General features: G+C 38.5%; 3 protein-coding genes across 5 annotated transcripts; 2 read left to right on the plus strand and 1 right to left on the minus strand.

Annotated features, from left to right (window-relative positions):
• Positions 1 to 2: 2 nt before the first annotated feature.
• Positions 3 to 2,800, plus strand: LOC113578295 (dehydrogenase/reductase (SDR family) member 4). Its single transcript, XM_027011472.3, has 9 exons — positions 3 to 112; positions 848 to 963; positions 1,117 to 1,294; positions 1,392 to 1,493; positions 1,676 to 1,746; positions 1,847 to 1,898; positions 2,052 to 2,186; positions 2,329 to 2,384; positions 2,600 to 2,800. Exons 2-9 carry the CDS (start codon positions 851 to 853, stop codon positions 2,712 to 2,714), a joined length of 822 nt encoding a protein of 273 aa, XP_026867273.3. The 5' UTR covers positions 3 to 112; positions 848 to 850; the 3' UTR covers positions 2,715 to 2,800.
• A 170-nt stretch (positions 2,801 to 2,970) lies between these two features.
• Positions 2,971 to 7,808, minus strand: LOC113578292 (TERF1 (TRF1)-interacting nuclear factor 2). The gene is made up of 10 exons (XM_027011458.3): positions 7,611 to 7,808; positions 7,006 to 7,208; positions 6,602 to 6,700; positions 6,386 to 6,481; positions 6,074 to 6,184; positions 5,537 to 5,660; positions 4,494 to 5,364; positions 4,274 to 4,332; positions 3,608 to 3,690; positions 2,971 to 3,511 (listed from the first exon to the last, which is right to left on the minus strand). Exons 1-10 carry the CDS (start codon positions 7,636 to 7,638, stop codon positions 3,392 to 3,394), a joined length of 1,794 nt encoding a protein of 597 aa, XP_026867259.3. The 5' UTR covers positions 7,639 to 7,808; the 3' UTR covers positions 2,971 to 3,391.
• A 128-nt stretch (positions 7,809 to 7,936) lies between these two features.
• LOC113578296 (lipid transferase CIDEB) lies at positions 7,937 to 11,312 on the plus strand. Of its 3 annotated transcripts, none has more exons than XM_081709135.1 (5): positions 7,937 to 8,430; positions 9,261 to 9,411; positions 9,689 to 9,842; positions 10,033 to 10,225; positions 10,725 to 11,312. In XM_081709135.1, exons 1-5 carry the CDS (start codon positions 8,405 to 8,407, stop codon positions 10,867 to 10,869), a joined length of 669 nt encoding a protein of 222 aa, XP_081565261.1. In that variant the 5' UTR covers positions 7,937 to 8,404; the 3' UTR covers positions 10,870 to 11,312. The 3 variants fall into 3 exon arrangements, with proteins under 3 accessions (XP_081565261.1, XP_081565260.1, XP_026867274.2); XM_081709134.1 differs by having other exon boundaries at positions 9,689 to 9,838; positions 10,029 to 10,225; XM_027011473.3 differs by having other exon boundaries at positions 9,297 to 9,411; positions 9,689 to 9,838; positions 10,029 to 10,225.
• The last annotated feature ends 731 nt before the right edge of the window (positions 11,313 to 12,043 follow it).

Consider the following 12,043-nt stretch of genomic DNA (forward strand, 5'->3'; position numbering starts at 1 on the left):
TCAGTTATAAGGCGTTCAGTTGAACATCCGCAAATATGGCTGACTGAAGTTAATATTAAAGCCAAACCTACTTGACACTTCAGAAGCTTTCCCGGTTGCTACAGAGGTTAAGGTAAATTCTATCCACTCGTATAGAAAGTAGGCAACAAAATTATATTTGTTGAATTCATCAAGGTCCAGCCTTTTATGTTTACATGCTAAGTAAGTTTGTTGTTAAGTCGAGGCATTTCCAAGACATGCATAATCGTAAAATCATTCTGACTAACTTCAATCTGAGTGCAAAAACAGGCTCCTCTGTTTACTAGAGCAATGTATGAACGCTTCATATGCTATAAAGCGTTTGACTGTATGGCTGCTGCCTTTAACCCAGATAACCTACTGGTCAGTCTGAATCAGTTTATCAGCACGTTTTATTTAAAAAACGGAATAAAATGCTAACCATAGTTCATGAAGCACATCTGCACAAAAATCTTATAGCATTTAGTATTGTTATTTGTATGCTTGTTTCAACTTTGTACTTTATTACATAACGCTAGTAAATATATTGCTAAGGAACTCTAGACTGCTGAACTGCTAGGTATTACTCTGAAAAGGGTAGACAGGTTTGTCTAACAATACATTTTCAGATTTTGAGCTATATAACCTAGCAATATTATAATTATTAAAGTGCAATAATGTGCTGAGGTCTTGAGGAGAGCTGAATAAAAATAAATGTCCATGGATTTAAATAATTATGAAGTGAACTGTGTAACTATATTCAACTATGTCATTGTGTAACTGTCATTAAAGAAGTCACAGGTTTTTCTAATATCACACTGCAATATTTACTTTCTATAATTATTTCAAGGTAATGTTGAGAGCTATAACTAAAAGCCTTATAGCCAGTCCCATCAGTGGTGGAAGAATGATGTCCAACACCAGCCTCTCGGGAAAAGTTGCCATAGTTACTGCATCCACAGATGGGTACAAAATTTCACCTTCTACAGTCACATAGGGGTTTACTATACCTTTGACCAACAAGTTAGTCAATTTATCATGTGGTAACCACAGATGTATTAATCGATCACCTTTCTGAGAGACCACAGGGTAACAGCAAGGTAATAACCCGATTTTCAGGATCGGCTTGGCTGCAGCACAGGCACTAGGGAAGAGAGGAGCTCACGTTGTCGTGAGCAGTCGTCGGCAAGCCAATGTTGACAAAGCGGTGTCACTGTTACGCAATGAGAACATTGAAGTGATTGGTACCACATGTAATGTGGGGAACAGAGAGGACAGAGAGAGGCTTGTCAACATGGTGAGCTCATGTGTTTTTCCTCCAAAATAAGTAGGTGGTAGAAATGCTACACTTTTTAATATTCGGAGAAGAAATCAACCATACCCTTTTTCTTCAGGCGGTGGAACAGTGTGGGGGTATTGACATCCTTGTCTCTAATGCAGCCGTGAACCCTTTCTTTGGAAACATCTTAGAATCCACAGATGAAGTCTGGAGCAAGGTGCAACACAATACTCCCGTAGATTTGAAAAACATGTCCATAGACACTATTCAGCCAATGAAATTTTTAAAAATTAAATGGGCCACCCTTGATTTAATCTGAGCCCATGTTTTGTTGCTGGTTGTATTTTACATTCATAAGAAATATAGTCTTATTCATGTGCTTCTGGATATGTTCCAAAGATATTAGATGTGAATGTGAAAGCTGCATTCCTTCTGACCAAACAAGTGTTTCCTCACATGGTGAAAAGAGGGTGAGTGAACAAACTGAAATCATAAAATGCTCAGATTAAAAAGATTGTTTTAAAAGATCCTAGAGCAGCTGTAACAATTGATCAGTCATCTACTTTTCAGGGGTGGCTCAGTGGTGTTTGTGTCCTCAGTAGCAGGGTACCAGCCAATGCAGGTGAGCGCAGGACCAGAAGTTCAATATGATGTAAAGATTTTAAAAAGCCAAAAACAAAGTTAAGCTTTAGCATGTTGCACCACTGGCTAAATGGCTGAACACTTATTTTTCAGTTTCATAATGCCTGAACTAAGGACCTTTGTGTGTCATTAGGGGTTGGGTCCATACAGCGTGAGTAAGACTGCTCTGTTGGGCCTAACGCAAGCCCTCGCCCCTGAACTCGCTCAAAGTAACATCCGAGTCAACTGTGTGGCTCCAGGAATCATCAAGACGCGCTTCAGTGCTGCAGTGAGGATTCCTCCCCTATCTCTCGCCCCCCGGTCATACGCCGAGGAATAGATTTAATTTCTGTGATGCGGACCTTATGTTGCCACATCTTCCAAGTAAATATGTTACTGTGCTCGTTTAATGAAACCTTGTGCTGTTGCAGTTATGGCAGAGTGAAGAAGTGGCAAATGAGTTTCTAAAGCTACTCAGCATTAAAAGGTATCCATTTTGCTTGCTATGACATAGCTATGTTTGGTTGTAGCTGGAACAGTTAGGTTTGTGGGTCAGAGATTTTAAATTCCAGAATTCTACAGCTAGATCACCTATGACTGGTTGTATATTCATACTTCATTGTATTGTTGTATTGCATTTAAGATCTTAACCTTACTGAACACCCTGACAGACAATGATTTATAATGTGTTCTCATTTGTAGGCTAGGGATGCCGGAAGACATTGGGGGGGTGATCACTTTCCTGTGTTCAGAGGATGCCTCATATATCACTGGAGAGACTATTACTGTCACAGGTGGCATGAACTGCAGACTGTAAGAGTTTGCACAGGCAAGTTAAAAAAAAAAAAAAAAAAAAAAAAAAAAAAACCTGCACAAGAAAGAGGCTTGATAAAGGGCCAGGAATCACCTGTATGCAACTACCCATCAGCCACAGATGAAAACTTCAGATGTCCAATCTTTCATACAATGTGAAACTAGCAAGCTAAACCTTTTCACATTTTTAGCTTCTTGTTTTGTCAATAAACAATAAAAATGAATTTCTAACTACAGAATATAAACTGATTAGACCATACTTATGTAAGCAAAAGTTTATTAGGCTATAGTTCATAGATTGTTTAAGATTTTTATATAGGTAGTATCCAGCATAATGTCTATAGTAAAACTACTCTTTATGCATCACACAAGTAAAATGTATATACTCTTGTATGCAACTTTTGGAAAACAAACAAAAAGGTTTAGTATTATAAAGCAAAATACCTGCTGTTCTGAATACAAATATACCATATGTACCTGAAAGTGCAAAAAAAAAGACAACTCCATAATAGCTGTTTAAAATCAATATACCTTAAGCTTGGATTACGGCAGGCAATGATTAATGCTATATGTTTACCAAGCAGCACCGGAATGAAGTAAATAAAAGGCTCTGTTAGTAATGGCACGCCTTGTTAAAATATTAAATCATATGTAATAACTGAACATCCATTAAAAGGAATCTCATCTGCTCCCATTCCCTGGAGACATCAGGTCACGGCGGAAGAAAGGAGGATGCCAGAACTCATACAAGGTGGGAATGTAAGTGTCATCCTTTGTCTTGTAGTAGCGTTTCTTAAACAGCTGCAAGGAAACAAACGCCATCAGAGATGTGAAGTTATGAACTTTCTTAGTGTTGTATTAATATTTTACTAGTGTTTTATACAACCAAGGACTTACCCTTCCTTTCACATTCTGAATAGCTTCATCTTCTGAATCAATAATAATGTCATCAGTGGATTGAATTGGAGAAGAGTCTTTGTCTGAAGGAATATGGGTAGATTGGTCAACAGTAGCTGAGTACAATGAAAAATAAACATGCCTCTTATTCGACGTTTGCAGTTTTTTATAACTGTAAAAGAAATGTCAAATCAGTTTAAGCTCTTTATTTATGGACTGTAGTTGACTTTGCTAAAATGAGAGGTTAAAATTAGGGAAACCAGAAAAAAAAGATGCAACTTTAATTTATGCTTAATGAATTGACTGAGAATGACGGGTTTCATTGGAAATTGATCATTTCTGATCCTACAGTGACTTTTAAAAAACAGCAACAAACTTGTAACCTGAAAAAAAAAACATTTACACTACCCTACCAGAAGTATTACACTGATCTATCCATTAACAGCTACAACAAATGATCTTTAAAATGACTTGTTTTGTTTTTTTATAAAGATTGAAAGACGGATGGATAGATATTAATTGGGGAAGTATTCTCCATGACAACAGTGAAAGCTTTGTTAAGGATGCCTCAAGTCATTCACAACATCTGAAAATGTCCAAATCACATGTTCCAAGTTTTCTGATCTCTGGATCAGAGATTTTAACTGATGTGGATACTCAAGTTACCTGAACTCTCCACCCTTATAGGCATTACAGAGGGGATGCAAGGAGACCCAGCACAGGTTCTACATGGAAAAAAAGGCAATCATTGTTATTTGGGATACAACACTGAAACATCATAGAGAAAGACAAAACAGTTGTATTAATCAGTCCTTTATTTATTGTTATCTGAAACATAGTAATCATAAAATACAGTGACAACACTCAAGAGTGACGTTCCCCTCACTGCTTATTGATCACATTGGTCAAGTCCTTTTCAGGGGTCGATGTGTAACTGAGCTTCCTCTTCCGGTTGATGCTGTAACCATTTCTCTCTTTAGACACACTCCTGATGGCTTGGTGTCTTGGAGACTTTGTAGCCTGTTCCTCATTGACCGCAGCTTTCAGCAGTACAGGCTGAGTGGCACCTGTGATATCCAGTCGCGGGATGACGACTCGAAGCTGAAACTTCATACAGGAAGCAATGATAGCAGGCAGGCTACTGTCTTCCTGTGACCTGCTGTCTGGGGTTGCTCTTGCAGACGTCTTACTGTTGTCTTTGGGCCCTTCTCCTCTACTCTTCCCGTCTCCATGCAGCTCCTTCTTGGTTTTCTGCCTCTTTTGTTTTGAGGCTACACTCCTCCTCCTTCCTCCTGTCACCATTCTCACTTGACCTTCGTCCTCATCTTCCTCTTCACTGCTTGCCGATGTTTGACTGATTACAGTAAAGAGAATCTTCCCAACGTGTTCCTCTTTGGGACCATTATCTAAAATCTCATTCTGTGTACCTGAGCATGACTTTACCCTTGTGTAACTCGAAACCTCTGTACTTATCAATTCTTCTTCACTGTCCTGTCCCAAAATGGATACCATGTTGTCACTGGCTGAAGTGCTTTGTGGGAGGTCTTTACTAGATATCGAGCCAATAACAGGTGTGATTTGTCGTGCAGTTTGTCTGGTTTGCATAATATTTGATCTCTGTGTTGATGGACCAGGACTTGGGACCATATTTGTTGCTGTAGTAGATCTTAAGTGGTTGGATGCATGCTTTACTCTGCCAGAAGGAGGTAGTGAAAGGGAAGATAAAATGGAATCCCCAGTGGAGGAAGGAATAGATGCTGCGGGTGTATCCGTCCACGAGTGGCAAAAACAAAAATAGGGGGAAAAATTGTGTCGCGGGGGTGGGGGATACAGACAAAGGGGAAAAAAGTGAGAAAAATCAGTAGGCCAGCATGTCCTACCTAAATGTTTTGATGTCACACACAACAGTCACATCATCACTGCAATCACCTGCTGAGTCCAAGTGCCCCAGGCACCTCTCATGCTGCAGCAGAGTCCTGAGAAGTTGTGGTTGAGAAGCAGCACGTGCACACTCCTCCAGAACTGCAGGGGCACCAGTGAGCCACGACACAGTCTGAAACATGAAACCAGCTGAAGTTAAGTGCAGAATACTTAGTGTACTACCACTCCATGCAGAGTTGCACATTTAGTGGAGCCTTGCACAATTGGACATAAAAAAAATGGTAATCTGGTAGAATTCTAAAATGCTGGAAGCTAGTCTTAGGTCAGCATAAATGAGTATCTTCTCAGAACTGAACTGCAGAAAGGCATAATTTTGTTTGCAATTTAACACTTTTAGTAAAACTCAACAAATAAGTACAAGGAATTAGACTATTTTGTATGCATCATCAACAATCAGTAGCTGATACAAATGTGCAAAAACCAGGAACCACTGTGGTAATTTTCAATTCTGGTTGAAGACTGACAAGTATGAATCAATAGTCAGCCAGTTGCACAACTGATTAAAGGAAACATGATAAAAGCAACCTGAGTGAGGTCGGGGACTGGAAGCAGCTGGTCCAGTCTGGTAAGAAACTCCCACAGCAGCTTCTCTAGAGCAGCCTCATACTGAGGCCCATACTGAGAGTCAAACTCCTCCTGAAAGCAGATTAAAGCAAAATCAAAACAAAGTTCATATGCAAGTATGTATATAAGTGTGTTTTTGTATGCAAGTGTAAGGTAAAATCAAAGAAACCCAACAGTGTAGAGAGAACCTAAAAATTTAGCAAAGCCAGATTTAAACCCACTGAATTGTCCTAACAGACAGGGAATGCAGAGAGGCACCAAGTGTTTTCTCACCTGGAAGAATCGTTGTCTTCCCACTGGGTTGTTAATCAGAGTGTGAACAAGGCTGTGGAAGTTCCTCACAGCCACCTCCACTTTCTGATCCTTCCCCTGGATCAGATGGCAAACAGTATTTACTGGCTGGGAACTATCAAAACATACATGTCATATCGTATCCCAGAGCGAAAGAAAGAAAAGAGAAGAGAAAGAGAGAAACTAGAGACCACTCACTTTCCCTTTGGGCAGAGAAGGAGCACACAGTCTCTTCAGATGGGAGAGAATTAACTCGGGGTCAGGAGACTGGGACGCATGGAGCTGCTCAAGTATCAGCTAAAGAAAGAAAACCTCAGATCAGCTTCATGATTGAAATCCATATAAAAACTTTAACTAGAGAAATATTATATCAAATTCCTATGCTAGTTCATGTAGCAACTCCAGAAGTAGAGAAACACTCATGGTGCAACTCAAATCACAGTAGGCTGAAGTCAGAAAAGACCATCAGGCCATTGGACAAGCAGATATTCCACAGCTAAACATGCATGTCTGTATGGGAAGGAAAATGGGAAGAAAAATGCAAGATAAGCACTGGGATCTTCCATTCCCCAAAATCACGGCACAAAACGCCACAAACTCACCCTTGCCTGTAGACCCACAGTCAGCTTCGCCTGATGTCTGTAACTTAGCAACCCAGGTACAGTCTCTGACACTGACGTCACGAACTCTTCCAGCCTTCCGTAATGCATCACGTCGCGCTGCTGCATCACCTTCCACACCGCCGCGGAGACGAGCCTCAGGGGCGGGGCCAAGAGACGAAGGGAAGCCACTGGTAAAGTTTCACCTGATTGATAAGAAGGGTAACCACAAACGTGTTTTTCTGAAGCAGGGCAAATCTGGGTAGCTAGCTAATATATACACACAATCTTGACTCGACCAATAGACAGTACCTTAGCTAACTTGGGTATCTATTAACCATACAATACATAAGACATCTGTTAATGGGTGGGCTAGCTTTCATATAAGGAGCGACCTTATTATATTGATATTAGCTATATATTTACCTAAGATAGCTATCTTAATACAGCCGCTAATTAGCCTAGGTAGGTAGCCAGCTAGCTAGTGTTAGTTGTGTGGATTGCAGTTTAGCCAATTAATAAAACTAGATAACTAGATAGCGTTAGCGGTGCATCGAACAACAGGTGGCTTTGGCAAGTCTATTTATCCATTTTAAAGGTCGACTTACCGTTATTCATTGGTTTCACAGAATTCATTTCGCGACTACTATCTTAGGTTAACTAGAGTACTAGCATTAATGAGCTTTATAATTAGTTTGAGCTCTAAATGCTAGTGCACTAAAATATATTTTAAAAAATCACAAGATTAACTAGCTAACCTATGATATCTAACGTTGTTTTTGCGCCGCGCCAAACAAACGCTGATACCGTTTCCGGAAAGACGTCACACTTTTCCGTTTTCCAATAACCGCACTTGCGCACTCGGAACGCATCTTGTGTGCTTACCACACAATACCGCACTCCGAGAACGCAAATATGCAGGATGAAATCCAGACGCAAACGATTTCAATTTCAAGTCAGTTACGCTATTCATGAATGTGTAAAAAGCTTAACATTTTCAGACCCTTCTTTGCAAGAATGCTAAAAACAAGTTTAAAACTGACTTTAAAATGATCCATTTGACTTTTTCTTAGGTCTTAAATAGAGACTAGGTCTCAACGACATACAATTTTTAGGCTCACTGTACTGTATGTTTATATCCAGTTTATGTTCATAGGGTATTTAAACTTCCACCCTCAACGCACTTTCAGATAGTCTACTGGACTTTGCTCTCTGACATCTATAAGTGAATCACTCAGTTCAGACCGAAGTCCACACACGTAACTGGCCTGAGGGCAGGCCAAACAACACATTTACTGGGCTACAGATTCACCATTTCACTTCTATTGACACCTATAAGCATAATCCAGGGTCTTGATATTTAGAAAGGCAAAAATAATTTTGTACCACTAAGATCACCAGGATGGAAACAACATCTTCACTGATTAAGTGAGTTTGATGATGACATTGCTTTTGAGATTTCCTTTGGTTTGATTAGTACATACATTTACTATATTTGTACCCTTGATGGACAAAGTAATTGCACTTTTAGTGGTTGTTATACAGTCTGCTTTTGGTTTAAAGCAAACAAGCAACCCCCGTACATCCATAATTACTAAGCTTTGCAAGCTACTGATTATATTGTATTTGTTTTTCTAAATCAGTGAATAGATTGAGTTCTGTTAATGCCATTTTAACTTTTTTTTCCAAGTTAAATGTTTCAATTATGTTTCAAATTATTTAAGCTCGTATATTAATGTTCTGCAATAATCATGCCATGTAAGGTGTTAAGTCTTATAAAAAGTCTTGATCTTGAACAGGTTAATTAGTCTTAAAGAAAAGCTCAGTACAAGATGGACACTTTGATTGCAGAATATATTATTATGAGTTTCTCATGAGTCTTCATCAGATCCGCATCATAGTTGATCTCTTTTCTCTTCTAAAACCTCATTCAGGTCTGTGTCTCTCTTGCCTCCTAAAACCTCATTCAGGTCTGTGTCTCTCTTGCCTCCTAAAACCTCATTCAGGTCTGTGTCTCTCTTGCCTCCTAAAACCTCATTCAGGTCTGTGTCTCTCTTGCCTCCTAAAACCTCATTCAGGTCTGTGTCTCTCTTGCCTCCTAAAACCTCATTCAGGTCTGTGTCTCTCTTGCCTCCTAAAACCTCATTCAGGTCTGTGTCTCTCTTGCCTCCTAAAACCTCATTCAGGTCTGTGTCTCTCTTGCCTCCTAAAACCTCATTCAGGTCTGTGTCTCTCTTGCCTCCTAAAACCTCATTCAGGTCTGTGTCTCTCTTGCCTCCTAAAACCTCATTCAGGTCAGTGTCTCGGCAATTGTGGTCATCCCCTCAGAGACCATTCAGGGTGTGCTCCTGGAACAGAGTGATCAGGAAGGGAATCACTGCAGCAACCCTGCAGGAGCTAAAAAAGAAGGTGAGTGAATCCACAAATAATAAGGGCTCACAATGTGGAAAATATGTATTTTGGAGTACTAAATTAATTAATTAAGCTAAATTAAATAAGATAGCACAGTAATCTACCTCAAAAAGAAAATTTAAAGAGAAAAATAATCAACCTCATTACTTTTACAACAGAGAAGAGGAACAAATTTGGGATCTGTCTAATTTAATGTCGCATAGGTGTATTTTGCCCAATATGTTACATATGGCATGTGTGCACGTTCTTACACGGGCAGTTGTGTGTTGGCTAGGCAGCTCACGCTCTGCTGGTCCCTGCCCCGGTGTCTCTGGTGTGTGAGGAGGATGGCACTGAGGTGGATTCAGATGAGTTCCTCATGGCCCTGCCAGACAACACAGTTCTCATGGGCATGGAACCAGGCCAGGCCTGGAGACCCCATCCTGTAGGTATGCGTATGAGTGTGTGAATGTGTGTTCTAATGTGTGCATGCTGGAATACTGTCAGTGTATATGTGTGTGTGTATATAGCAGTCTTCCTTTTAGTTAACATTCTGTGCAAACCAGTCTGTTACATTATTATATTATTTTTTACTACAGTGCATGCTGTTGTGTGTATACATTTATTATTGGCAGTTAGGTCAGAGAAGTGGTTCCATCAAACCAGCTGACAGCAAACCCCGCACCGGTCGTGACATTGCTCAGGTGACCTTTGACCTTTACCGTCTGAGCCCAAAAGACACATTTGGCTCTCTGAGCGTGAAGGCCACGTTCAAGGGACTATACTCCATTGGTGCTGACTTCCAGTGCCTGGGGCCCAAGAAAGTGCTCAGGTGAGGGCTGCAGGAAACCTGTTAATCTCCTGAAATGTCTGGATGACTTATGCATTATTATGTTAGGGTTTCAGGAGTTACTGTGTTTTCACATTCCTTATCATCAAGGAAATAAAATAAAATTTGACCACTGTAATCTGGCATAGTTATTAGTTACCAACAGAATTTCCTTACTTGATGCATTTAGACTGTGTAGGTGGATTTTAATTTACATAACACTTTATTAATTAAAAGGAAATTAGACATGTAGCTGCAAAAGGCATACTGATGGTGCCTTTGAACCAGGGCTTTCAGGGTCTCCATAATATAAGTCTATTATAAGTCTAATATAGGAATCAAATAGAGGCATTTTATTTTTGTATTTTGTTCCAAAGAGCACTAATGATTTCACATACACAATTGGCAAATACTTTTTTTCTTACTTTATCAACTGACCAGATGATTGAAATGTCAGCTATATCAAACTGAATATCATATTCTTTCCTAATTTCTTTGACAGAGAGGCCCTCAGAATGATCTCCACTATACTCCAAGCAGCAGGTCACATGTTGATCACATCAGCTACTGTGATTCGTCGAATCATTCAGGGGGCGGACCTCCTGCAAGTTCAGCATGATAACATGCAGGGAGAATACTGGAACTGACTGCCTTTGATTAGGAAATTAAGTGCTATTGCTTTGTGAACACAACTTATTTTAAGAATCCTCCTATCAGTATTCTTCATTCTGTATTATATTACCAGGGCCAATTATGCAGACCGGCAAAACACTTTAGTTGCAGACTACAAAAAAGTTTAATGTAGACTGTAAAATGCAGGCTAAGACCAAGCTTAAACAATATCCAGGAAATATCTCCCATGCAACAATGTGGATACAATTTAAACTACGTATGATTACCGTTTTATCTATTGCAGCTGTCCACTTAAAATTTGTTTAACAGTTTATTGAGTTGAAATGCCATTGTAACCAAGGAAACATTTTCTAAAAACAGGTACAAAAATCTTAACAAGCAAAAAATGATTTTTGTAATCATTTTTGTAATCATGTCTGTAATATCAATCAAATGCAAATACAAAATGTATAATTCAAGCTTTTTGTGTAATTATGGTCCTAGGAGTAAAAACACAAAGCAAAAAAAAAAAAAAAAAAGACTCCCCAAAAATTCTTTTAAAAAGCTGTAACACAATCTGAACACATTATCTGAACACATTAAATAATTATAACTTTTTAAAAATAAATATAGATTTTTCCATTTTAAAACAAAGCTTTAACAGTACCATGAATGGAAATCTGAGCCACATTCATGCAATATTAAAACTTTCATGGAGAAAAAGCCTTCATAAAGACAACCCTAATTCTTAAGCACATTATCACCTCAACGAGAACATTAAAACGTTACACATAAAAGTAGACTGCAGATCTTCCCCAGTGCCTGTGCTAAGGAAATGGCTTTCACCACTGTCCTTTTCTTCATATATATATATATAGTATTAAGGGATATATATATATATATATATATATAATTAAGGGATATATATATATATATATATAGATATAGTATTAAGGGATATATATATATATATATATATATATATTATTAAGGGAGATATATATATATATATAGATATAGTATTAAGGGATATATATATATATATATATATATATATATATATATATTATATATAGATATAGTATTAAGGGATATATATATTATATATATATATATATATATATATATATATATATATATATATATATATTAGTATTAATAGGGTTCTAATGCAGCACCAGATTGGTATCGATGCATCAGTGGTAATAA

The sequence above is a fragment of the Electrophorus electricus genome, unplaced genomic scaffold (genome assembly GCF_041902795.1).
Source record: "Electrophorus electricus isolate QZ-2024a unplaced genomic scaffold, ASM4190279v1 Scaffold307, whole genome shotgun sequence".
In the NCBI taxonomy this organism is placed as follows: Eukaryota; Metazoa; Chordata; class Actinopteri; order Gymnotiformes; family Gymnotidae; genus Electrophorus; species Electrophorus electricus.